Source organism: Zootoca vivipara, chromosome 5 (assembly GCF_963506605.1).
Source record: "Zootoca vivipara chromosome 5, rZooViv1.1, whole genome shotgun sequence".
NCBI classification, from domain to species: Eukaryota; Metazoa; Chordata; class Lepidosauria; order Squamata; family Lacertidae; genus Zootoca; species Zootoca vivipara.
The window spans coordinates 72,023,828-72,051,056 of record NC_083280.1 but is presented as its reverse complement, the minus strand read 5'-3'; the positions used below and the strand labels follow the sequence as shown (position 1 = coordinate 72,051,056).

The following is a 27,229-nucleotide window of genomic DNA, read 5'->3' as shown; positions in this document are numbered from 1 at the left end:
ATGAAATGAACGTTATAAGGAACAAGGACAAAATAAGGCAAAACAAAGAAGAATCTGTGAGTTAAGGTTACATATCCCAGGAAGCCTGAGAAATCTCTATGTGAAATCTCTATGTGAGAAATCTCTATGTCTCCTGAGAAATCTCTATGTGGGACAAGAAGCTACAGTTAGAACTGGATATGGAACAACTGAGTGGTTCAAAATTGGGAAAGGAGTACGACAAGGTTGTATATTGTCTCCCTGCTTATTTAACTTATATGCAGAATTCATCATGCGAAAGGCTGGACTAGATGAATCCCAAGCAGGAATTAAGATTGCCGGAAGGAATATCAACAACCTCAGATATGCAGATGACACAACCTTGATGGCAGAAAGTGAGGAGGAATTAAAGAACCTTTTAATGAGGGTGAAAGAGGAGAGCGCAAAATATGGTCTGAAGCTCAACATCAAAAAAACCAAGATCATGGCCACTGGTCCCATCACCTCCTGGCAAACAGAAGGGGAAGAAATGGAGGCAGTGAGAGATTTTACTTTCTTGGGCTCCTTGATCACTGCAGATGGTGACAGCAGTCACGAAATTAAAAGACGCCTGCTTCTTGGGAGAAAAGCAATGACAAACCTAGACAGCATCTTAAAAAGCAGAGACATCACCTTGCCGACAAAGGTCCGTATAGTTAAAGCTATGGTTTTCCCAGTAGTGATGTATGGAAGTGAGAGCTGGACCATAAAGAAGGCTGATCGCCGAAGAATTGATGCTTTTGAATTATGGTGCTGGAGGAGACTCTTGAGAGTCCCATGGACTGCTAGAAGATCAAACCTATCCATTCTTAAGGAAATCAGCCCTGAGTGCTCCCTGGAAGGACAGATCGTGAAGCTGAGGCTCCAATACTTTGGCCACCTCATGAGAAGAGAAGAATCCTTGGAAAAGACCCTGATGTTGGGAAAGATTGAGGGCACTAGGAGAAGGGGACGACAGAGGACAAGATGGTTGGACAGTGTTCTCGAAGCTACGAACATGAGTTTGACCAAACTACGGGAGGCAGTGCAAGACAGGAGTGCCTGGCGTGCTATGGTCCATGGGGTCACGAAGAGTCGGACACGACTAAACGACTAAACAACAACAACAATCCCAGGAAGCCAACAAAGAAGAGAAATAGCAGGGACTTGCAGGACTCCAAAGAAGTAAAAAAAAATCCTGTGAAAGAAATTAGAGGGTTTCTTCATTTTCCCACATCAATATTAATAAATCCAAGTGGGGAAGCACATAGCTGTACCCTTGGATTAACTGAGGTGGGGGAAATCTACAGTGTGCATCCTGGACCCATGAAGATGAACACAGGCCGGCTGGTCTAAGAATGGAATCTGAACGGTGTAAGGGAACCAGCGGCGGGAGGCCTCATTAGGGAAAGCATGCCTCAGTTTAAGAACGGCTTCGGTTTAAGAACGGACTTCCGGAACAGATTAAGTTCGTAAACCGAGGTACCACTGTATAGGGAATTCTATATGCCTAAACTTGCCTCAGTCTAAAATGGGTAATCTACTATTATACTCTTTTGCTACATACCAAAATAAAATGTCAATATGCTTTGGTAAAAACAATAAATCACCCTTTTAAAATATGCATTTGGTACCTTTAAGGCCATGTTTCAGGCAGTGCTCCATAACAACGAAGAACTGTTGCAGAGGTGGATAGTCAGAATCAAGGGTTCGGCCAAAGCTCAGAGCAGATTCAATGAGGCCCTTGATACTCAATTTAGCCATATTCAATAAATTTGTTCGCTCAACAGCTGTGGGGTCTTTCACAGCTTAAAAAGAAAAAGAGATAAATTATTCAATAAGAACAGAATAGTTCAATACTGCTTTACTGATAAAAACACAACAATCTTGTCCAAAACTAAACATAAAAAATGGAAGAAGGGGAAAAGAGAATATGATAAAAAGCATGTTATGAAACATAGGGTGTGTCTGTATAAAGCTTTTCCTCTGAAGGAACAGAATATTTCCATAGACCTGCAGCACTGGCAAGTGTCCTGTTCTATATCAGGGCAGAGAGCACTTCAGCCCTGGAAAATCTAGCACTGCTTGTCATTTCCCCAGGTACATCAGGTTCTTAATATAAAAATCCATAAAAGATATGTGAAATAATAGCACTGCAACATTTTCAAATCATTTAAGATGCCCTAATATTTTGCTTTTGTTATTGCAATGTACTAATGTTTCCAGTGAACTAAGCACAATGACTCTGCAAGCCAACATAGGCTGACGGAAAGCTTATTTTTGCCAAATGTGTTTGCAAGCCCCACTGGGTCTAGCAGGATCAGGCCCAGTTCAAAAAGCAAGGGCGAAACTAGGCTTTATTTCATCTGGGTCAAAGACCCAGTTTGGCACACACACCCCACACACAGGTTGGGGCTTGGAAGCCTCAATGGTGCCCCTTTGGAGGTTTCACCCAGGGCAAAAAACCAGGGTAGCCACCTCTCTCTCTCTCCCCCCCCCCCAGCTACAGCACTGCAAAAAGCATTATCCTAGCAGGAAAAAAACCGTGGTCCTCACAGCGTTTTAAAGTAATCTCTCCTCCCTTCCCTTATGCGATGGCATTATAACGGTTACAATATTGTGCAGTTAGCTGGAAGTAATATACAATACACCTACACCAAGCATAACAATCCAAGGGTGTGGTGGGGTTAAAAGGACGCCTGAGAGCTGGCAACAGAGAGTTGCCCACTTTGTCAGTCCCTGCCAATCGCAATTCTGAGAAAGGGTCCCAAAAAGAACAGATGCACGTGCAGAGTTCCTCCACTCACATGAGGGGGGTGGGCATCCTGATTGATCCAGGATACTGGATACCCCTCCCCGGGATCTCCACGCGCCTAGCGGGGTTTGCGCGAAAGGTCCGTTCTGACGCTCAGCGGGTGCGTGACGCAGCAGGCGGGGACGGCAGGCGGGCGGGACTCTCCTTCCCCAAGCTCAACACGCGACGGCCGTTCGTCTGCACCTGATTCCCCTCGTGACGTTGCCAATGGTAAATCACTCTTTCCCGCAAGAAGCAATAATGAAGCAGCCCTACCTTTTTCACCCACCACGCCCCGCTCGGCGCCAGCAGTTTGCGCCCTCCCTACAGGCTCTCCAGCTTCGGATACAGAAACTCAAGAGAGATGATGATGATGATATGAAGCCTCCTCCCGGCACGGCTTCTTCATTCAAAGCAGGCGCTGCTAGTTACTTAAGAGGCTACCGACACTGCGCAAGCGAATAATGGGGAGCTACCCAAGAGCTCGTCAACTGGAGCATCAACATCGTTGTGCAAAGCGACCAATTCGAAGCCATTTCACTGCCTGCCCGATTTTCATAGGATATCTATCGATCTATTATCTCCTATGCAACCAACCTAAGGGAACCTAGAGAGGGGCTCCTACCCCACAAAGGCCGCCCTGGATGCGGAATGAAATGGGGGGGGGGGGGAGAGGACCGCGAGAGACCTTCTCGCGGCTGTCTTAAAGACCAATGGACTTTTCAACATAATTCCCCCCCCCCCGAGATGTGTGCAGGGGAAACACTTGAGGGTCAGACCTGTTGTTCGCCTGACGCGGCTCGAGGGGCGGCTTTAGCCCCTCGCGGATACCCGCCCCACAGCGGGCAAGCGAAGGCAGAGCCTCCCCCATAACAGACGGCGGCCGAGCCCACCCAACCGCCCTCCCCAGAGGGACAAGAAACGCTCCGTCAGCCCTTTCCCGCCGCCGCCGCCGCAAGCTCCTCCGGCTCCCCTCACGCCCGGCCTCCTCCGCCGCTTCTCCACTCCTCCTTACCCATCGCCAGCGAGGAGCAGCAGCTGGCCGAGCAGCTCAGCGAGGTGGACCCAGCCTTTGCTCCTTTCACGGCCTTTCTCCAGCCCTCCTCCGCCTCCTCCATCTCCGCCCTCCGCCGCCGGAACCGCGCCCGCTACGCCCCTGGCGGCGGGAGGACCCGGACGGAGGCGCGTTACTGCGAGGGGCCGGAGCCAGATGTCGTGACAGGGCGAATTCTCAGAATTTGCTTCATATGGATTAGCCCAGGTATCCCCAAACTGCGGCCCTCCAGATGTTTTGGCCTACAACTCCCATGATCCCTAGCTAACAGGACTAGTGGTTGGGGAAGATGGGAATTGTAGTCCAAAACATCTGGAGGGCCGAAGTTTGGGGATGCCTAGATTAGCCTCTCCCAAATTCCCAGGCCAGGGTGCGGGGTGGGGTTCACTTTTGCCTTGAGGTGAAAAGACGGGTTCTGCACTTCTCTCCGCCCCCAATTATTCTAATTTCTTTTAAACATTATTTATCAAAATCCTATGCCGCCCTTCATCTGACAACCACAGGGCAGTTTACAACATAAAAACGCAAAAATACATACCATACCAACAAAGAACAAAATACTACCCTCACCACAACTTACATAGATCTTGCCATTTCATTGTTCTCCAAGAAGCTCAATAAACACTTACACCATGTTGGTTTTAAGTCAATCCAAAATATTTTTAAAATAGAAAACTAAATCCAACCTGGATACCACTTTGTAAACTGGAGCTGGTATACTAGTACACTCTCTATACATATTTTTAAATCAGTTATGAGTCCAAAACGTCATGAGCCCATCCATCAAGCCATATACATGCTTGTGCAAGTCAATTTTCCCACAGGCAACCTGGAAAAAGACACAAAAACACTTAACTCTTCATCCTTCTTAGTTGTCTGGAAGCAATTTTTTTTTACTCATTACAGATTACCATGAGTGGTCTATTTATAAACAAGGTATCTGTGTTGATAGCCTGACAAATTAATAGCTGGGGAAATTGTGGTGGGATGGAGCAGTGGTTTCACCACTCCATCTTGCTAGCTTGTGGTGAGGGGGTGGGGAAGGTAGGTGAGCTTCCCTCACTTTTTTCAGGCTGCCTTGAGGCACTTTGGACTCAGCAAATTCTAAGTTTCCAATACACTGCTCCATTTTAGCCAGTAACAGCTTTCTCCTTGCCTTGGAGCAGCAGAGGGGGGTGTCAATGCCACATCCTAACTACCTCCAGCCATTAACACTGGGTGGCAGGGGTGCAATTGCATTCCTAGTCAAGTCAGAGATGAAACTTGTTGAAAATAAGTTTCAGGACGTCCTTTACAGGGAAGTCCTAGGCAGGTATGCTCAGAATGGATAGGACTTAGTCAGATTTGTATTCGTTGCAGTGAATGGCCATTACAGGTGAACAGTATTGCAAGCTTAGATAAAATATTTGTAATGCAAATGTATAATCAAGTTTATTTTATTAAAAATACTACAAAACAGGTATAAATTTAATAACTTGGTACATATATCAGGTACAAACATTTATACATGTTATATATAAAAATGAATTCCAGCCTTTAAATGGAAATATAATCTACAGGTGTTAATTCCAATGCAATAATATGTACAAACCCTTTTCCAAACTCATATATTAAAAAGAGTCAGGCCTAAGTTAGCTGTCATTTCAAGTAACTTTTATGAAACATTGATAAATTATAGAAAAGTGAAACTACACTGCATTAAATTAATTAGCATCAAGATATATAAATTCAGAATCCATCTGTAGTTCTGTCTCCCAAAAAGTTGAGTTACAATGTTACAAACAAGCAGTTTCAAAAGGCGTTTCTTAGTAAAATCTACTTAATAGAGTTACTTATAATATCAACAGTTCAAGTTATGAGGAAAAATCACTATGAAAAACAAAAGCACTCTGATTAGTAATCTCACATTTCAGGATTTTGTTGCTGTACAGAGGAAAGAATAAAGAAAACAGAGAACATGGATTGTGGTGAAGCAAGATGGCCACATAGCTTTAAGCTCTGCTCCTTGTTAACAAGGCCTTTTACGCTTAAATAATGGTTTTTAAGAACAGTCTCTTAAGAAAATCTTTCTAGAATTTGACATTCACAAGTCATGTTTTAACAATAAGGATCAAGTTGTAAGACTAGATGCACACAATATTTTAATGGCTCTAAATCTGTCAACTGATGGGAGCTATGAGAGAAAGGCAGTAGTACACTACTGGTAAAAGGCACTACTCCACTCAATTTGTAATAGCTGCCTCTAAGATTTCATACCTTTCACATACAGAGGGCTGAATCCAGCCACTTTGAAGTTGCATTGAGATAAACATAATGTTCTGAACTTCCCTCTGATACACACACACACACACACACACACACACACACACACACACACTTCAAAGTTCAAGACTGCACACACATCTAAGTTACTCAGAAGAACTGAATAAAAGCAGCAAATTTAAAACCTGAAAATATGAGACATGTTCATGACATATGTTTGGGCATTTTTTTTGCCAGAACACAAAAAATGGTATCTGTGGACAGGGGACAGAAGCATGCACACAAGCCCCAACCCTACATCCAAGTGCACATTACCCTACCCACTCAGTCAATCTCCAGCCTTCACTGTACAGAGCAAAAGAGAGAGACTGCAGAGGCTTATAGAACAACCTTGAGTGATTAAACGGTCTTTATTAAGAAAATCCAAGTTCAAGATCCTTGTTGAACTCCCCTGCTGAGCACAGGAAAGTGACCAAATCAACAAGGCAAAATGCACCAGAATACTGGGTGGGATGGTGTTTGCAGATTGATTCAAACAAATGCCTGAACATGCCTGGAGATGTGTGTGCAAAGTTTTATTTTAAAAAGGGCTAACATTTTAAGAACTATGTAGAGACGTTAACATGTAGAAAACACAGTGGAATTAAATCTATTTGACAATATGGAACTCCCAAGCTTATAATGCAATCAATTCTTTCAGCAGCACATGAACGAGGATTTTCACCTTGATGCCCCCTTGTCACAGAAGGTTACAACGATACACACTTTAACATGCCCCTAATGGAAGACTGAAAATGTAAGCAATGTTGAGGAAAATATATTTGGTAACATGTAAGAGAAAAAAGTACAATTTTAATGCTGCCCTTGAAGAAATCTTTTATCTGTATATCCCAGAGATCTTCAGAGGTGGTCTTGCTGAAGGTGCCACAAATTGCAAAATGCCATTTGATGGCAACACAAAAGTGGGCCTTCTCTGTAGTGATGTCTCTGGAGTGTCCTCCCTTCTGCCATTCAAAAGGCATCAATTGTGTGCTTCCAACACTAAAAATTCATCTATTTCCATGGCCTTTCCCTGACAAGTGGCACTAATCCTGCTGCTCTATACTATTGGTGATATCTGTAATATTATTTTAACTGAAATGCTTTAAATGTATTTTTCATTTCTATCTTTGTAAGCCATTGTGAGATTTATCTGCAATGGTAAAATCAATTAAATAAACAAATAAAGAGATGCACTACCAAAAAAAGGATATCATTGCTTCAGTATCCAAATGACAAAGCAACTTCTTCAGAGGAGGATAGTGACACAGGGATGGCACACAACCCAGCATGATTAATTTGTGTTTTGCTCTTGTAATAGCAACGTTGAGACGTCTCCAGTCCTTCAGAAGCTCTCCAAGCTATCAGAAGAAAAGAGCAGTTGACCTAGCCTTAAGATTTTGCAGCTGACTAAACTTGCCAGGTTTTATATTTCAAATATAAAACTAAGGAGAACAGAACACCATCAGAAGAAGGTGGCAATCTGTTTTCTTCATTGCACAATTCACCAACAAAAAGAAAAGCAGTGTATTTCTGATCTTTGGGGTATCCATCCAAACATTTCCCATGCACTGAGAAGGGAGCTGGGTCTCGCCTTGCGGCCATGCCTCTCACCAACCATGCATTCCACCAGTGTGTGAAGAACTATGTGCACAGAGTACTCCCTGCAACAGGGAGGACCTTGGCCAATCAGAATTCCACCGCCCACATGGAGGCACTGCATGCACATAGAGTTGCTTTACTTCCTGGCTGAAAGTGTGGCTGGCAAGCATGTGCAGCTGCTAGACACAACCCTCCATTCTCCCCATCAGCAAAGGATATCGTCTGTAACGGGCTGTGCACACTCACAAGGGGGTGTGGACTAGATTTCATAATGATTTCATAATGGACTCCAAATTTCATAATGGACCCATGAAACTCTGAAATTATTTAGCTAAAATATTTGCCCCCCTTGTCATTTTGGAATAAATTTGTGCCGTCAGTTTTTTCTTACCACTTACTTCTGTGTTTTCCAAGCACAACTAAATAAGTAGCCATTTTCAGATGGACAAATCTTAACTTTCCAGATTATGAACTACTCAGTGATTCTAAAATACAGCCTACTCACATTTCCATCAGCATTATTCCTTACAAAGGACACTATGATGATACTTTTGTCTCTTCCTTGGTACTTGTCCACAGTATTTACTTCTACATTCTTGATAAATGAACTTGTCATCAAGTCTGTGATTATCTTTAACTGGTGTCTGTATGGAGATATGACCCCAATATCCGAGGGCTTGCAACCAGCCTAAAAAACAAATCCCAGACATCCAATGATTAAATCTATCAAGAGAGTTATTTTGGGGTATATGCTATCAATAAACATTTGTGGAAAATGGAGTATAATAAACACAAAATAATTAGGCATTAACGTGAAGTCAAACAAGAAACAAAAATGCAGTATTAAATATAAAGTTGTAAAAGTGAATTGAAACTGGTTCCTTCAAATAAGGCCCGATTCCCATGTCACTTTAAACCAGGCATCCCCAAACTGCGGCCCTCCAGATGTTTTGGCCTACAACTCCCATGATCTCTAGCTAACAGGACCAGTTGTTGGGGAAGATGGGAATTGTAGTCCAAAACTTCTGGAGGGCTGAAGTTTCGGGATGCCTGCTTTAAACCATTGTTTAAACTTTGTTCCTCTCCATTCCTGCCTGTCCTCAGCTGGAATGGGGGTGGGGATGTTGGAGGAGAGAAGCAAAACAGGCTGGTTTCACATTACATGCAAACTACCATAGCACTGATTGTTTATTTTCCCCAAATCACAATCATTAAGCCATAGCTTGCCACTCATGCCTTGGGGAAAACAAACCACAAATACTGATTCACATGTAAATGCAAAGCCAGCCTCTCACTTGTTTCTACCACCACATCTGGCTAAGGACAGGTAGGAGCAGGGGAAAGAGTGAAGCATCTGCAATTTGAGCAGTATGCTCCTCATTCACTTTGAACTATATTTTAAACTATGGTTGAAAGTCAACAAGTGCCCATATAAATAGTGTTTTTTAAATTTTAAAAAAATGCAAATTGTAATTGCTTATAATGTGCTCCAACAGCTAGGTGCTACATAGTTAAGAGGAAAGAAATACTGGAGAACCATTATTTTAGCTTTTAAAATAATGGGACCCTAGTGGATGCCATAGAAGCAGTTTACTCAAATAAGCATACCTCTTCTTTGAACAGTGACTCAGTATACATACAGAATCAGGAGTTTAATGGCCAAAGCATGTCAGTTTTCAGAACTGACCATACCATTTCAAAAATCCTTCAGATACCTTGATAAACATGGACGTCAGGAAGAGAACCAGTCTGGCTTCCGTCATGTTACTTACACCACCTTTTTCTGTAAGTTCTGGCGCTGGAACCTGTACCAAGGAAAAATCCTACACATTTTAATCTGTAAAAATGCAAGTTCAATTTTGCTTGCTAGCTTTTTTTTTTTTAAAGATGTACTGGATTTCCTTATATTAAAAAACCTGCATGTAGGTGATTTGGTTATGCTAAAGAGGACAAAGCCCACACAAGAGGAAGGAGCCATGCTGCAAGTTGGTTAGTATACTAATTCATCAAATTTACTCATCATGTCACACAACCAAAAGAAGACTTAAAGCAACTTACAAAAAATAATAATACACAAACATACAATGTATAGAACAAATATTCATTAAAACAAGACTGATCTACTACAAGGGTTTAGAAACAAAAACATCCAACAGAAGAACTAATACTAGAAAATAGTCATTAAAGCCAGAACTTCTAGTGCTGTCCACATACAGGCAGAATAAATATGTCTTTGCCTGGCCCTGCAAAGATTACAAAGACAAACCTCCCTGGGCAAAGCATTCCATAACCAGGGAACTACCACAGAGAAAGGACATTTTTAAAGAAGAAGAAGAGTTTGAATTTGATATCCCGCTTTATCACTACCCAAAGGAGTCTCAAAGCGGCTAACATTCTCCTTTCCCTTCCTCCCCAACAAACACTCTGAGGTGAGTGAGGCTGAGAGACTTCAGAGAAGTGTGACTAGCCCAAGGTCACCCAGCAGCTGCATGTGGAGGAGCGGAGACGCGAACCCGGTTCACCAGATTACAAGTCCACCACTCTTAACCACTACACCACATTGGCTCTCAAAAAGCATTTCACCTTCAATTTCCTAATGAATAGGGTGAACATAGAAATAACTGTTTATTAGGGCAAACAAGTAAAATTTACCTTTTCTGTGTTAAGGAAACAAACAGGGTTGTTTGGATCAAGTGTTTCCTTTAGCCATGTTTCTGAAGAAAACTTCTGGTCCAATTTCAAGTCTTTTAAATTTGGCAAGTCAACTATGGCTTTGGACACTCTCTCAGAGCCGCATTCCAGTTTGCCATTATACACCAGGTTGTTGCTCAGTGACATAATTTTACTAAAAGGTTTCAAAAAACAAAGCAATGTCAAATTTGAACACTTATAATATGTGGCGACTAAACAATAGCTACTTAAACTACCTACCTGTTCATTCGGTACTGTACAGTGAGCTGAACAATGGCATTCTTGTTTCGTTCCAGTCTTTTGAATAAACTTTCGCCCATGCCAAGATCTCTGTTTAATAATAAAAAAAGTCTGTGGCTAACACAAAGCTTTGCTGACCATACCACATGACTTATTTTGTCAGCGGGATGTCCTCTTACCTTGCTTCTGCATTTTGCACAAGTGGAGGTAGTTGCTGATGGTCCCCCACTAGCACAAACCGAAGTGAATAGAAGAGGGGACCTAGGCAGATCGGCTGGCTTATTTGAGAAGCCTCATCCACTATGCAGAAGTCAAATTGTTTACGAGTGAAAATTGGATGCTTTATTCCCATGCATGTTGTGGCAACTACAGGCTACAAAGAGAGTAGAAACTATCATCATTATTATTATTATTAATTATTATCATCATCATCATCACCTGCCCAAACATCGTGATTCTAAATGTTAAAAGCAGTTTAATTTGTGGTCACAAAGTAAGGTAGACCCTAAAAATACACTTCAAGCGTCTAATGACAGGGTGAAGAGGCATGTCTTCAGCATTTGCCAAAAGCTGTATAATGAAAATGCCAGGCACACCTCTATGGGGAGTTCTACCACTTAGGGGCTGCCAGAGAATGTCCACCCACCCCTGCAACTTGTTTTCAATATGCCGTTATAAACTTTGTGTTTTCTAACTCTAACTTTTGCATAAAAATGTGCAAATGTTTTCAGTTTAGAACAGTTATGTCTAAACAATGCAACACTGCTGACTCTATAGACCATTAAATGCACTCTATACATGTGCTGTTAAAAAGCCGTTCTTGCTTTTATGGTTGTTTACCCTGAGCATTTGGGGTAGTTGATCATGGTATAGACCTTTGAGGAGTAAAATCAGGGGTGGGAGTGCAAGTTGATCACAAGCAACTCAGAAAGGTAAAGTCTTGCTGAGCACCCGTGCATCACTGTTACATCCTTATTGTGATTTAAATAATCAGTCAAAATAGCGGTTTGCAAATGCGCGGACAATGTGTCTGTAATTATTTACAATGAAATCTGATGGCTGAGATTTGCTTTTCAGATTGAAGAATGTCTCTCACAGGGAAGGCAAACATCTTCACCGGGACACATTATTCCATAAAGAACAATCCAAGGCCGATAGTGTATTTTGCCTTTGTACAACACAACCAGCCCCCTCTAGTGGGGTTTCCCAGTTACAAAGCCTATGGGCAGCACTGTACACAGTTATGAGTATTTACATATTAAATTCAAAAGATGCAACACAGCTTGAATACATTTACCTTTTTCAATGTAAGTAAAACTGGTATGGACAAACATTTTCTTTGTACCTTGATTCAAATCTGGGGAGGCTTCATAACCAAAGCATAAGCACCATGAAAATAAAGCACTAAATGCACTGAGGCAGGCAGGCAGACACCTCCAGCTAGATGTTCATTTTCCAGGTAGTCCTTTTTGAAATACATCTGAGAGATTCTAAAACCCTGAAAGTCATGTTCCTTACTTGACTACGATACAGCTCCTCCAAGTCAGCTACAGTCTTAATGCATTTGGTTCTGCAGATCTCTTCCTCTGTGAACTTCTGAATGGCTGGATGAACCTTCTGAACTCTACCCAGTCGCAGAAAGCCTACTTTGAACTTTGCCAGCTTGAGAAGGATATTGTCAACTGCAGTGTGAGTAAAGCTAGTTAAGAGAACACTGAAGCCACAAGCATAAAGAATTCGGACCTAAATGTGGGAAAGGAGACAAAGGAGGGGTGCATTAATCTGCATTTCCGTACAAGTCACCCCCTCCCCTCAAATTCTAAAACCCAGCTGTCAATGTAGGAGGAAATTCCATGTATGGGGTGTGTGTGTGTTTTTCAGATCACCACCACCTATACAGTATTGAAGGAAGGCATTAGGGAAGCTGTGGGGTGATGGAGGCTGGTCTTGAGACTATGGACATTGATCAAAGCGGAGGTAGGGTCACAATCACTACTGCCCATGCATTCAACACTCATAGGAAGGGGATTTACGTGTACCAATGTCTGTGCAGAGATATTCCGTATGAAGTGGGATCCTGGCCCAATCAGGATTTCTCCAATAATGTGTGGAGGAGCTCTATGTCTAAATGTAAACATGCATAAAGCCCCTTCCTATGCATGCCAAACACAGCTTGTGAGGGGTATATACGAGTGCTGGGTACACAAAGCCCATCTAGCTGCCCTGACACACTTATTAAGACACATGGGGGTGTCATACTAACAAACTGGTAAATACTTTATTTACACCAGTGGAAATCATGAGTGCAGATTTGTGATTTTGAAACATTCTCTCTTCAGAGAGCACATTTTCCTAACATGCCATATATAATATCTACATTAAGCATATAATTGCTTGAGCAGAGTTTGTTTTTTAATGAATCTTCTTACACATCACATTTTGGGTGTTTCAATCATTACAGTCCTACGGTCTGCATGCACAAAATTCATTAACACTGTCTTTTCAAATGTTCCTTCTTTCCAGAATCTTACCAGAGCACATATTGTGGTGGTCTTTCCTGTCCCAGGCATCCCGACAATGAGTGTGTAATCCTTTGAAAGAAGCACTTGTTTCATCGCTTGTTTCTGGGGTTTATTAAGGCCTTTGATTTAAAGGGGGGGAAATAAGTGAATACAGTAAGTTCTCTACCTTCATTTTAAACATAACTACCTGAATTCAAAAGCACGTTAAGTGCAAGTAGATAAATACTGGTAGGTACTGCTCCGGCGGGAAAGTAAGCGACGTTTCCGTGTGCTGCTCTGGTTCGCCAGAAGCGGCTTGGTCATGCTGGCCACATGACCCGGAAGCTGTCTGCGAACACTGGCTCCCTCGGCCAGTAAAGCGAGATGAGCGCCGCAACCCCCGAGTCGTCCGCGACTGGACTTAATGGTAAGGGGTCCCTTTACCTTTACCTGAGCCTGGGGGACTATTGAGGTACCTATTTTACCATATCCTATGCACCTCAATCCTATGCACCTTTACCCAGCTAGTTCCACTAAGTTCAGTATGGGTTGCTCCGGGTAAATGCGCATAGGATTGCAACCTGATTAAGAAGTGTAGGGAAGGTCATCTCATTCATGCTTTGCTTGGAAGTCCCATAACTTCCTGCTACATCAATTAATACTCTGGAGAAGAAGCCTGCTACAAATTTGGTATTAGCTTCAAAACTCATTGGCCACACATTTTAAACCTGGGCTTCTAAGCAGCAACTCAGTTTCAGCTAAAAACTCCCTCCAGGCAACCAGGCAGGGAGACTTAAGGAAAGAAAATAACTTTATTTCTTCTTTAAGGCAAATCCATATGCCACAAATGACTAGCAAAAAGTATCAGCAGCAAAGATGAACTTTTGTTGACTAGCTTGCAAAGTTTTAAACGTGAACATTACTGCAGCAGAGCACATCTTGAAAAGTCGACAGAAAACTTCAATTAAGTTTGGGATAAGGCACGCCACCACGAAGAGCTGTTAAGCATGCACTGGTTCTTTGCTTTCAGGCCAAATTCAGAATGCTTCTTCAGCTTAGAAAGCTTCAGTCTCTCAATGAATTCAACAATCCTCCTCTAACCACATGGGAAGTTGTCTTCCCTGACATACAATACTCCTTAGGAAGAGAAATCACACACACCTGCATGACATTCACTGAGAGGAGAACCAAGCTTGGGTTTGGGTTCATATTCCCGCTTAGCCACGGACTCTCTAAATAACAGACAGAGCGAGTTTTTAATGAATTGTGTGTTGTGCTTTTAACTTTTGATTGGTTTACGTATTTTAAATATAATTAGCCCTGGGGCCCTGCGACAAAAGGCAGGGTATGAATTATATAGATAAAAGTACCAATCTTATTGAGAGTCGTCACCTGTTTTTACATGCCCAGACTTTGGGATTTGCCAGGCTACAAGACTGCAATGTTTTAATGGTCAGAGTGTACCAAGTATGTTTGCCTTGCTAGCTCAAACATTGCTGATGAAGAATTAGCGAAACAGGGCCTTGTCCTGGTATTTTTTCACTGGAATTAATTTTTATTTGCCTCACTTTCATACTGGAATTGATTCCTATTTGAATTCATCCTATCATTACATAAATAAAACCGTTTGAAGACTTACTTGAAATTCATCTTCCTCCTGGCCCGAGTTCTTGCAATTTACTGTTTATTTCTGGACTTCACCAAGAACTCCAATTTCTACAGTAAGGCTGCAAGACTGCAGCAACAGTACGGTATTTCATTCCTACTCTGTCCAGCAAAGTAAGTATTTATAGAGCTTCAGCAAATGAGCATTATTTTATCTTTCAATGAGCTGATTTATTGAAAATGCATGGCATCCAGTGCCTTAATATATTTTCAGTCACAAGGTTTTCCACTGAATCTCTAGACAGGAAATCCAATTTTCTAAAAGAATCAGAACCTAATAGGGTTTTTTAAAATAAAAAATGCATCTACTGTACCTTTTAGAATGTTCGCAACAGTTTCCTTTGCTTCTGGAGGAAGGACAGAGCTCAAATGTTGGATGAACTGTGGTTTCTGAAAGTCTATTATTAAACTACGAAGCCTTTCACTAAAAGGAAGGATTGAGAGGGAAAGAAATAAACAAAAATTGAAAACACATTTCTGGAAATGTTAAGACAGGGAAGGAAGATAAATTTGAACAGACCTTGCAGGAGAATTTCCCATCAATTTAGAAAGGTTTCCCAATGGAGCATCTGTGCCAAAAACTCCTTCTTCATGGTCTAACCTAAATATAGTGTCTTTTGGAATACGTGACAAGTTCCTGGAAGGCAGAAAAAAAGTTATCACTCAGATTCTGATACTCTGAGTATTAGAAAACATACCAAGAAGCCTTTCCCAAACTGGTGCCCTCCAGATGTTTTCCAAACTGGTGCCCTCCCATCGTCCCTGACCACTGACCATGCAGTCTAGAGCGAATGGCAGCTGTAATTCAAAACATGTTGAGGGCACCAGGTTGGATAGGGAGGCAATGGTCATTTCCCAGTTGCAAGTACCTGCACCAGGGAGACAAAGGCCACTCTAATTGCATGCATTTGTATAATATATGTTTGACACATGTTATTACATGAACTCTCCTGACAAGTAAAGCACTGTTACCTATCCAATAAGCAAGAGATTTTGGAGCCGTTGACCTGTTGCACAAAGCCAGTCGCCAAGCCAAGCAAAGTGCTGTCCGCTTCACCACTCACAACAATCCTGTCTCCTATCATCAGAGTTGTTGCAGGCGCAGAACCCTTTTTACGCTGGAAACAGTGTAAATATAGTCCATCGGACACCTTCTGCACGCATTCCACCCTGATCATGTTTCCAATGCAGTCTCCGTGTTTCTCCCTACAAAAATTAAGAACAAATCAAGTTTTGGAAAGCTCACGGTACACAGTTGCTAGCCCATATAATTATTTGCTTTAACCATTAAGGAAACTGAAAGAAGTTTCATCTACATTTCTAGCTGTCGTTACTCTGAAAAACTCAATGGCAAGAGTTTTGGTAGCTACAGGTAAAGCGAAGTTTGAAAGTGACCCTACAAAATCACCAATACCTTTCTGCAGCAGGTATCATCCATATGTTTCTGCAGCCCTTCTTTCCATCTTTATATTGTGACTCCAAGGTGAGCATCAGATACCAAAGATGGAAATACTCCAGGTGCGAGGGCTTCAGATGCTGGGTCTCATTTTCAACAGCAGCAAGCACATCCGGAGAAATAAAGCAATTTTGCTGCTGTTCCACAGCCCTAAAACAGAACACAGCATGAATCCTCCTATAATTTCAATTATGACTGCCTGTGATAAGAAACCTCATAGATGGCTACAATTTGAATAAGTCTGTGCTATCTTCATATAAATTCTTAGGCAGACTTCCATTAATGCACCTGCATCCTTCCACCCCCTGAAAACCTAGTCCTATTGCTTTCCCTGGATTTTGCCAATATATTCTCTCTGCTTTTAGGGTAGCTACCATTTCAGCATGCACTATCATAGAACCACTATCATATTTAGGGTCATGCCTACATTTCTGGTTGGCATAGTTCACAGCTGGGAAACTAAATCAAACGCAACATGAGGTGGTCCAAATTAATACATTTGACATCACGCAGAATCTCGAACACAGAAATAATCAATTATTTCACACCTGGATCTAATGTAGCCTTGTCCAAAACTGTGATGTAGAAAACAGAGCCTTAATGAAACCACAGCACTGTCCATTTTAAACTGAGATCAGCTTGCAAAGAGCTTGCAGGCTTTTAAAAAGGAATTTACCTGCTATAAAGTGCACAGTTCTGCTTCTGAGAGCAATAGCTGCACGCCTTACTGTCATTAATCAGAGGAGGCAAAGACGTAAGCTGTGTCTGCTCCTTCCCAGTGTCAGATTTGCATACGGTGCGAAGCAAATAGAAGGCCAACTCATTTCTTAGTTTGATCAGTTCTGCAGAGGGAGAAACAAAAATGATGTCCAGGTTTTTCCCCCCAAGTTTCAAATATTTAGGAAAAAGGCACAAGGAAAACTACTTTGGCTCTGCGCTCACTGGCCACTCAAAGTGCCCAGGAAACACAGACACTAGATGACACATCTTTTTTATTATTATTAAATTTTTATTCCATTTTCTTTTTCAATTATTACAAATATCACATATCCATAACGTTCATATTACCTACCCTCTTCCCACCCCTCCTGGGCTTCCCCCAAATTCCACTTCTGATTTATTTTCCCCCTAATACACACTGCTATCTCTAAAAAAAATACATTGTATTATTTCCTTGTTTTCTACATATTTTTACTGAAAGCGTGAGTGTTTATTTAAATCCTGCCATCAAGTCAATAGCCTTTCTTTGTTTCTCCAAATATACAATGAATGGTTCCCATTCTCTTTCAAAGTCACTGTTGTCTTTTTTCCATAGTCTGTCCGTCAATTTCGCCATTTCTGCATAGCTCATCAGTTTTTCTTGCCATTGTTCTTTAGTTGGTACTTTTCCAGTCTTCTGATTTTGTGCTATCAACATTCTTGCTGCTGTAGTGGCGTACATAAATAGTGTCCACTTCTCTTTCGGTAGATCTTGGCCTAAAATGCCTAACAAGAAAGCTTCTGGTTGTTTAGCAAATGTTATTTTCAACATTTTCTTAAAAATCTCTGCCTCTCTCTCGAATCTGAAGCTGGATAGCATGGTGCTAGTGATGCAACAGAGGCTTGCTTCGCACAAATCCTAAGTTTCCTCTCAACTTTGGTGGTGAGTAGGGATCATTGCCCTGCACAACAGTTCCAAGACTATGAGGAAGCTTAGAACTCATTATTTCATTTATTTGTTTTTTATATTTACATCCCACGCTTCCTTCCAAAGGAGCCCATGCTACCCAGAAGCTGTCTTGGACATTTGTTGAAATTTGAGGCCTTTACTCAACTGATGTACCAGTTTTGTCTTTCCTTGGGAAAAGACAAACTTGCCACAGTTTTCCATGCCCATGTAATCCCCAGCTTGAATTGCTGAGAGGGGCTCTACATGGACTCCCTGCTGAAAAGGTTTTGGAAACTTCAGTTGGTTAAGAATATAAAACCTCACTAGATTGATAATGGGACCTTGCCATACTGAATACCTGTAAATACAAGATCTCCACTGGCTACCAATTTGTTTCCAGGCACAAATCAAAGTGGTGAAATTGACTAAGTCCTAGGTGACCTAGAACCATGGTAGCTGAAGGCTTTCCTCCTCCCGTAAAAACTTCCTATTTGCCGATGTTGTGACTGGATGCTCTGCTCTGAGTCCCTTTGCTTTTTCAGTAGCAGGGCCCACATTCTGGAACAACCTCCCCAGAAAAATTCACCTGGCACTTGCTCTTTTTCTGTGCCAAGATAAACCTGTTTTTTACATAAGCTTATTGTAAGAGACAGCAAATTTGTGTGTGTGGTGTGTGTGGGGAGAATCTTAAACTACTTAATTCTGCTTTACCTGTTTTTCCTTATTTTCCTTATTGAATTGCATTTTTTAAAAAATAAATAAATAAATTCTAGCCCCCTTGAAGACTGCATTGTTGAAAAAATGAGATGGAAATATTGTAAACACAACACTTTCCAAGGATTTTTCCAAGCAGAAAAATTACCTCTTCTATCCATACGATTTCCAGGTACAGGAAACATATTCCCAGTTTTAAGATAAAGGAGGAACCCAACTTCAGGATCAGCTCGTCTTCCTTGGGACAGCAGGGAGTACAAAACCACCTGAGGGGAGAATCCAAAACCATTAAAATGCATCAAGACCAGTAATATGGGTGCCAGGGCTGAGGAAACTATAGTCCCACTAACAATCCCTGAGGATGGCATACTACATCATGTGAGGGACTTAATCAATCAAGCCAGTTATCGCAATGAATATATTCACAGAAGTCGCCCTAATTATTTAGTGCAGCACAACAGCCAGGCCTATAGCCAGACTATCAACCAGACTTACGATTTTGCTATTCTTCCTACTCTGCTGGCTTCTCATTTTCTACTTTTAGCGACAGACAGAAAGAAATATTGATCTTTGGACACCACCAAAATAAATCCCTGCATCCAAGAAGTATAGAGCGTCTAGAAGACCTAATCGACTGAACTTAAGGAAGATAAAACAGCAGGTGCTACTAACCAGAACACAAACTTTGAAAGACAAAACCAGAACCTTGAAATGGACCCAGAAACAAATTCAGATGCTTCAAAATAAGTAGTTTGTTTCTGCCTATCAGTATCTTCAATAGCAGCCCCACATACAATACACTACAGTAACCCAATCTCCCAATCTAGATCGTCAAAGACATGAATGACTGCAGTTTCATTTCCTTTTTCATCAGCGGGCACAGGAAACCAAACAAAAAAATCTGATAAACAACAACCTAGGGCACAGACCCTGCCTAGGAATCCAAGTACCACCTTCCTCCAGCTACATAATTTCCCATTAAAGTAAAATTTTAGTCAGTCTACTGAGCTCTTACTAGCACCAACTCTGTACTATATATACTGGGCTTAAACTGGACTGTGAATCCACAGTCATTCAGTCCATCTCAGACACTAACCGAGAGAAATCACCACCAGAACACCTGGATATGATTAAAAAGAGTTCAGTATCATCAGCACATGGCTTACAACTTCAGCCAAAGGTTTCATGCAGATGTTAGGGATCATGGCAGACCCAACTGAAAGACAAAACCAGAACCTTGAAATGGACCCAGAAACAAATTCAGATGCTTCAAAATAAGTAGTTTGTTTCTGCCTATCAGTATCTTCAATAGCAGCCCCACATACAATACACTACAGTAACCCAATCTCCCAATCTAGATCGTCAAAGACATGAATGACTGCAGTTTCATTTCCTTTTTCATCAGCGGGCACAGGAAACCAAACAAAAAAAATCTGATAAACAACAACCTAGGGCACAGACCCTGCCTAGGAATCCAAGTACCACCTTCCTCCAGCTACATAATTTCCCATTAAAGTAAAATTTTAGTCAGTCTACTGAGCTCTTACTAGCACCAACTCTGTACTATATATACTGGGCTTAAACTGGACTGTGAATCCACAGTCATTCAGTCCATCTCAGACACTAACTGAGAGAAATCACCACCAGAACACCTGGATATGATTAAAAAGAGTTCAGTATCATCAGCACATGGCTTACAACTTCAGCCAAGGTTTCATGCAGATGTTAGGGATCATGGCAGACCCAACTGAACTCCAATGAACCCTCCAGAGCTATTCCTATAGGAAAGAGCAACTGCCTCACAGCATCAGCTTCTGGAACCTTCTGAACCCACCACAAATGATGCTTAAAAGCAATTAAGAACATATTAAAACGTTTTAAAAACTTAATAGTCAGTGCCTTTCATGTATCCATTAAAATTAATTACTATAATTCCTATTTGTACCTGACTTCTGTGTTCAATAGAGTTAGATTCCTTGCCACTTTTAAGCTCCAGAGGCATTATCTTGGACTGAGTTGTAGATCTGCGGTGAATTGTTACGCCAGCTGTAACATCAATTTTGCCCTTTAAGCCAAACCTGGGGCACCAAATGTTCTCCTCAACATCCAGGATTTCTGTAACTTTGACAGTGCACCAGGAGTCATCTTTTTCATCTCCTGGCCTATCAGAAAAAAAAGCATTAAGTGTATTAACTGGAAAGGTTTACTTCAGAAAACAAAGAGATAACTTTCCTTAAATAAGTACTGTACTTGAAGGGACAAAATCCATATTCCCTAAACAGGTTAGAACATATTACATTCTTAAGCAACTGCTTCCAAACAAATCAAAAGGCAGTGATTCCTCTTATTATTATTTTGTTCTTACAGATGAGAAAAATGATTTCATTCTCAAGTAACAGAACAAGTGGGCTGAAATGCTTAGCCAGATTTGAGTGGTCAACAAACAAGGGATTCAAGCAACCACAGAATATGCAGCAAAAGATATGAATAATGAAGCCTTGAAAATACGAATTCTGGTGAATTTGAGTTGAAATGCAATAGTAGCTAGCCATGACTTGTATGAAAGAGAGAAATTTGTGCATTCAAATGCTCTAACCTGGTTGACAGCTACTTTTCAATAGCTATAGCAAAAAAGCCCAAGGAGAGAAACTTGAAATACTAAACATAGTCGTAAGAAAGTTTGTACTTTTAATTATACTTTAACTAACAGAAGCCTAAACAGCGTTACCACAGTACATTGCACACTTCAGCCCCCTTCCCCCCCCCTAAACATTCATAGGGGGAAGGAAAAATGGGATTCATAGGGGGAAGGAAAAATTGTCAAAAATCTCCTCTCCACCTTCTGCTGCTGGGGGTCTCCACTGGAAATATCCCATGAACAGGAGGAGCACTTTTGCTTGCAAAAGGTTAAGCTTGGCTCTAACCCACACATTCCTGCTCCCCAACTTGTTGTTTATAAGTGCCCTAGAATCTGCGCCAGGAAAGGAGGTTGTGAATAGTTCCTTACCATTTTATCTGCATGTTATGCTGGCAAACATGGTTTTCTTTGTATATGAACTCTTCTGCCCATTTAATAAAAGAGTGAAAGTACTCTTCTATCTCTTGCATTATATCATTCTCTTTCAAATTTAGCTGGTACCTGCAGAAGCGAAGGAAGGAAAGCATATTAAAAGCTGCATGGCAGATAGCATAAGAGATAAAGGGAGGTAACAGAAAAGATCTCTATATTAAAGATATCTATTATTATTTTTTTGTGGTCCCTCAGAGAAAAAGATCCACATGTTTAGGCATTTGTAACGTTTGGAACTATCCTTCCAAAATGTAGCACATACAACTATAAAAATGACAGGTGATTTACTTTGCTTCAAAAAGGTTACTCTATTTGCATGCTATGAAACAATTATGGCAGTGCATTTTTGTCCACACAAGCAATCACATGGACAAAAAGGTATCAATATCAGCAATTCCCACTATCCCTGTGCAAACTGACCTTTGCTAAGCATTAAAGCTAAGAAAAAGAACAAGTTGTTAAGAGAAAGGTGTATCACTCGCTTCACCTCTTAGAACTATTACTTACAGCTCCTTTAGATACTTTGGTCCATGAATTACTGAGAAGGCAATTTCTTTCAATTTCTCTTGTGTAAAATTTGTTCCTGCTTTTTGGAAAATTTCATGAAGGATTGTACCTATTAGCATTGGACGCAAACCAGGCTCACATCCCTGGGGGAGAAACAAAACCACCCCAAAATATTAGCAGAGATGTATGTGCATTACACAATAATTAATCTGTACAATACTGCATTTTTAGTGGCATTGTCCCATCCTAAGGACGCAATCCTCTGCAGACTTATTATACCTTAAAGGTAAAGATAAAGGGGCCCCTGACCATCAGGTCCAGTCGTGTCCGACTCTGGGGTTGCGGCGCTCATCTCGCTCTATAGGCCGAGGGAGCCGGCGTTTGTCCGCAGGCAGCTTCCGGGTCATGTGGCCAGCATGACAAAGCCGCTTCTGGCGAACCAGAGCAGCGCACGGAAACGCCGTTTACCTTCCCACCAGAGCGGTACCTATTTATCTACTTGCACTCTGACGTGCTTTCGAACTGCTAGGTTGACAGAAGCTGGGACCGAGCAACGGGAGCTCACCCTGTTGCAGGGATTCGAACCGCCGACCTTCTGATCAGCAAGCCCTAGACTCTGTGGTTTAACCCACAGCGCCACCTGGGTCCCTACTTTACCTTTACCCTTATTGTACCTCCCTTTACCTTTATTATACCTTACGTCCCATTAAATACAGTAGGTCTACTTTTTGAGTAAACATTGTAAGCAAGGAATTTTAAGTTAAAAAAAAACAAATAGCAAAGAAAGAAGAAAGCACCAACAGGACAATTTCATAATTAAACTAACTACAGTATCAAGTTAGGAGGTTAATAAGGATACATGTTTCCTACTTGAATATAAGCTATCAATGTAAGTCCACCAATCATTTACTTTATTTTTCTTTTACAGTATTACATTTATACACCACCTTCCTCGCATCATGAAAATAAAGGCCCACTTTTATTCCATCATGGTACCAATATGTAATTCCCACACACAGTCACTCAGCCAAACACTGAGCAGAGCCAGACCTGTTTAGCTTCAACAAGGTGGAGGCCTTATGTGTCTTCAGATCGTACTCTGGGAATGTGAGGTTTATTTTCCACCCAATCACTTAAGCTTGGGGTGATTTGCAAAGTTGACCATATAAAAACATGCATTTTAATACATATATAACTGTATGTTCCGCATTAAAATTATTGTCTTTCCCCAACTCCAGAAAATACTGACTCTGTTCACCTATTAGCTATTTTTGTCTTCATCAATTACCCCAAAGGCACTCTGGAGACTACTGGATGATCACTATAGTAAATAAGGAACATAGTATGGTGAACCAGAGCATTCTGAAACTCTTTACTTATATAATTTTATTTATAACTTCTTATATACAGTGGAACCTCAGTTTATACCTACCTCCGTTTATTAACGCCTCCGTTTATGAACGCTGCGGACCCGGAAGTGTTTACATCCGGGATCCGTGGAGTCGGATGCGCAGATCGCTTCTGCGCAGCGTGTGCGTGCACAGAAGCGATCTGCGTAGTGCGCGTGTGCACAGAAGCGCTCTATCAGCACTTTGCACACCCACAGAAGCTTGCCTTCGGGGAGCGAATGCCTCTATTTACCAACGCCTCTGTGGAACAGATTGTGTTCGTAAACCAAGGTTCCACTGTGCTAGGTGCTTTATTTAAGACAACAGTTGACAATGCCCTTAATACAGATGTTATCAATGCCCATGAAACAAACCATTTTAATATACAATGTTTTCCCCAACTTACTTTGAACTTTTCACTCAGTATAGCTTTCCTCATACACCGAATGCTATTTGATACAGTAGTGCCAGAGACTAATACATCTGGATACAGAATCAAATATCCTCCATCCGCATCTATTATCCAAACACCCGTGCTGCACTCTCCTTCTAGGTGAATGATATCTCCAGGCTGCACTGGAACAGAAATCCTGAAAAATATATGATAGATTACAATGTTGATACGCACACATTTTTAAATTATCTGTGATTTTTGTACTGACCTATATAGACCAAGGAAAGTGATCATGTATTCAAGAAAAACTGGAACGGTTTTTCAGGGACCTACGGTATTGCAACCCACACTCTCACGATTACAAAGACCTTCTACAGAAAGGCAGTGAAAATGGGCACAGGCAAGTAGAGAAGCAGAGACGATAATCTCTGAACAATTCAGCAGTGGTCCTTTTAGGGATTAAATCTATGGTGACTGGGGTTGGGGAAGGAAATTCCATAGGGAAGCAACCACCATAATGGAAGCATTGCCAACAGTCACATAAGCTGGGAAGTAAAAGACATCCCACCAGTGGGCCTCCCTCTCTGAAAGTGGAACAGCACTGCTTATACTGCTTCCAACAACCCCTTGGCTGTTCTTTGGATTGTTCCGCCAGAACTACTGGCAATTACTGTAATTAAAAGCAACAAAACAACATTAATTAGCTCTTTAGATAAAAGATTTCCATCGATGTGTACTTAAATTACCACGGCTAATGCTAGGATAATTTTTTACAGTGATGTATCCTGGAGTATAACAGGTACTGTACATCCTTTACAGTCAAAGTGCAGGCAGCTCTGACTTTAGATCAGAGATCCCTTATCTTCAAAATTAAAACTGGATATAACAAGTATCCATGTCTGATATCATATGAAGTCAGTAGGGAATAGTCTGCCCCAAATGGCCTCACAGGCCAAATTCAAAGGCCTAGTAGGCCCAATTAGAATTAATTTATTAATCACCTTGAAAACTACTGTCTCAAGGCGATTTACACATAAAATGATTAACAACAGTAAAAAACACAAAAGCAACAAATGCATTTAAAATAAAACTAAAACTTAACAAACAGTCATTTGTGATAAAAGACCCATTTGTCTAGCTGGGAAAGCGTGAAAGAACAAAAATGTCCTCAATTGTTTCCTGAAAGTGAAGACAGTGGGAGCCTGTTGTACCTCAATAGGAATGGTATTCCACAGAACAGGAAAAAGCCACACTAAAAGTCCTGCTCCAAGTTACTGTGGAACTTGCAGGAGACTGGACTGGAGGTCCTCCACTACTGATCAAAAAATGTTGCCACCTTAAGGCTTAATGTACTAAAAAAGCAGGGAGGGGGACAGTCAAAGGCTTCCTTCCCTTTACTGACATTAATAGGAGAAACTAGGAAATAGAAATATTTTGATCCCTTGTTCCATAGAACTATTTTTTTCAACTTTTTAACCACAATTAGAAACTGTACAATAACAAGCATAAAGAACATTTTGCCCATTGCCCAGTATCAATAGTTACACAGCAGTTACCAGTCATGTCTTAGGATGCACAGCTCTGTATCCAAATCATCAAGCTGAGAAGAAGCTGTAATTGTCAGGTGTTTCTCCAGAGCCCCATTTTCCTGGACATGTAACACGCAGTATCTGTTGTTCAAGCCCTTGCTGAGTACTGTATCCGAGAAGCCAACCATTTTCTTTGGGAATCTAAAATTAGAGTTGCATTATAATACATAAAGGTACAAAGCAGTAGTCAGGCACACACTCTAATAATAGAATGGCTTAAATACCACTGAGGGCTAAGATATGTGAATCTCACTTAAGACATGGAAGCGGAAGCGCCAAGCAGAAAGAAACAGCAGCACTACCTTTGTCCGCTTCTAGACAAGAGACAATTGTTCTAAAAGTACTTAGTCATTTAATATTTCTATTATATGGACAAAATGCTTTCAAAAGTAATTTGGCCAAATAAGACAACAGAACATAAAGCAGAGTAAACAATTCCGAAACCCACGTTTGCCTTTGTACAGAGGGAAGAGAGGGCACTTGCAGGAGAGAACTGGGCGCTACCTCCAGTTTTTCCTCTGTAAGGATCCCTCCTCCATCTGCTTTTTCACTAGGTCCTGAAACTAAAAATATACCAGGATGGGAGGAAAACAACCTCAGAGGATCCTTTGCAGAATTGGCTGACAAAGGATGGCTTAATCACCCATTGTTAATAGAGATTATATACAAACATATATATGCATATGGGACCCAGGTGGCGCTGTGGGTTAAACCACTGAGCCTAGGGCTTGCTGATCAGAAGGTTGGCGGTTCGAATCCCTGTGATGGGGTGAGCTCCTGTTGCTTGGTCCCAGCTCCTGACAACCTAGCAGTTCAAAAGCACGTCAAAGTGCAAGTAGATAAATAGGAACCGCTACAGCGGGAAAGTAAACAGCGTTTCCATGTGCTGCTCTGGTTTGCCAGAAGCGGCTTTGTCATGCTGGCCACATGACCCGGAAGCTATACGCCGGCTCCCTCGGCCAATAATGCGAGATGAGCGCGCAACCCCAGTCGGTCACCACTGGACCTAATGGTCAAGGGTCCCGTTACCTTTATATGCATATACATACGTGTGTGTGTGTGTGTGTGTGTGTACTCTCTCTCTCTCTTTCCTCAAAAGCCAGGGATGGGGAACCTATGATCACTAGATTACAACCCCCATCGTTTCTGACCATCGACCATGCTAGCTGCGACGGATCAGAGTTGAGCCACGTGTGGGACTCTAATCACAGGCTCCTCAATCGCCACATCCTGAAAAGAAAGACCACCCAACCTCCAGACATCCTAAAGGGCAGGCGAAGTGGGGAGGGGGGCCCACAACCAGGAGAAAGCCGGATCCTTGGGGAGAAGCGTCCCGGCGGCGCTTCGAAAGGCGCGCGCTTTTGCAGCTGAGTCCCCGCCAAGAAGCACCTCGGCGGCGGAGGCAAGTCCTCGAAAAAACTCTTCTCCATCAGCTCTTCCAGAGTCACTTCAGCCGCCTCTTCCTCCTCCTCCTGCCTCCTCGCCGCCATCTCCAAGGCGCCAAAAGCATAAGCGGAAAGAGGGAAAAGAAAAAAGAAAAAAACCAGAACCCGGGACGGGAGGTAATAAGCCCCCTACCTAGCCCAGCCCACGAGGGCGCAGGCGTAACAAGCGCGCT

At 41.8% G+C, this 27,229-nt stretch overlaps 2 protein-coding genes across 6 annotated transcripts in view; both read right to left on the bottom strand.

The window, feature by feature from the left end:
* The window catches only part of RUFY2 (RUN and FYVE domain containing 2), a 30,562-nt gene extending 26,652 nt beyond the window's left edge, over positions 1–3,910 (bottom strand). For 4 of the 5 annotated variants that reach the window (XR_009557629.1, XM_035137450.2, XM_035137448.2 and 1 more), the window contains exons 1-2: positions 3,807–3,910; positions 1,632–1,805 (exon numbers count right to left, since the gene is read on the bottom strand). Coding sequence is in view for 4 of the 5 variants with exons in the window: in XM_035137450.2 (XP_034993341.2) it covers positions 1,632–1,805; positions 3,807–3,909 (277 nt within the window). In the remaining variant the exon portion in view is untranslated. Of the gene's footprint in view, positions 1–1,631; positions 1,806–2,804; positions 3,426–3,806 lie in introns of those variants that run through there. The other variant, XM_035137449.2, reaches the window with a different exon arrangement.
* Positions 3,911–5,328: 1,418 nt separating this feature from the next.
* Positions 5,329–27,227, bottom strand: DNA2 (DNA replication helicase/nuclease 2). The gene is made up of 21 exons (XM_035138560.2): positions 27,001–27,227; positions 25,579–25,752; positions 24,035–24,218; positions 22,241–22,383; positions 21,671–21,802; positions 20,609–20,825; positions 18,812–18,929; positions 16,978–17,143; positions 16,260–16,451; positions 15,818–16,051; positions 15,366–15,482; positions 15,160–15,269; positions 13,211–13,320; positions 12,198–12,422; positions 10,859–11,052; positions 10,680–10,769; positions 10,401–10,593; positions 9,464–9,553; positions 8,254–8,436; positions 7,361–7,507; positions 5,329–6,903 (listed from the first exon to the last, which is right to left on the bottom strand). Exons 1-21 carry the CDS (start codon positions 27,099–27,101, stop codon positions 6,874–6,876), a joined length of 3,150 nt encoding a protein of 1,049 aa, XP_034994451.1. The 5' UTR covers positions 27,102–27,227; the 3' UTR covers positions 5,329–6,873.
* Positions 27,228–27,229: the final 2 nt, after the last annotated feature.

What these genes read in the sequence shown, in the direction of transcription:
- DNA2 (XM_035138560.2), bottom strand. Translation starts at nt 27,101, where the DNA reads ATGGCGGCGAGGAGGCAGGAGGAGGAGGAAGAGGCGGCTGAAGTGACT. An exon ending in CTATTGAACACAGAAGTCAG is followed by an intron (nt 18,930 to 20,608) that starts GTACAAATAGGA and finishes TTCTCCCCTCAG; the next exon opens with GTGGTTTTGTACTCCCTGCT. An exon ending in AACTGTGCACTTTATAGCAG is followed by an intron (nt 16,452 to 16,977) that starts GTAAATTCCTTT and finishes GTTCTGTTTTAG; the next exon opens with GGCTGTGGAACAGCAGCAAA.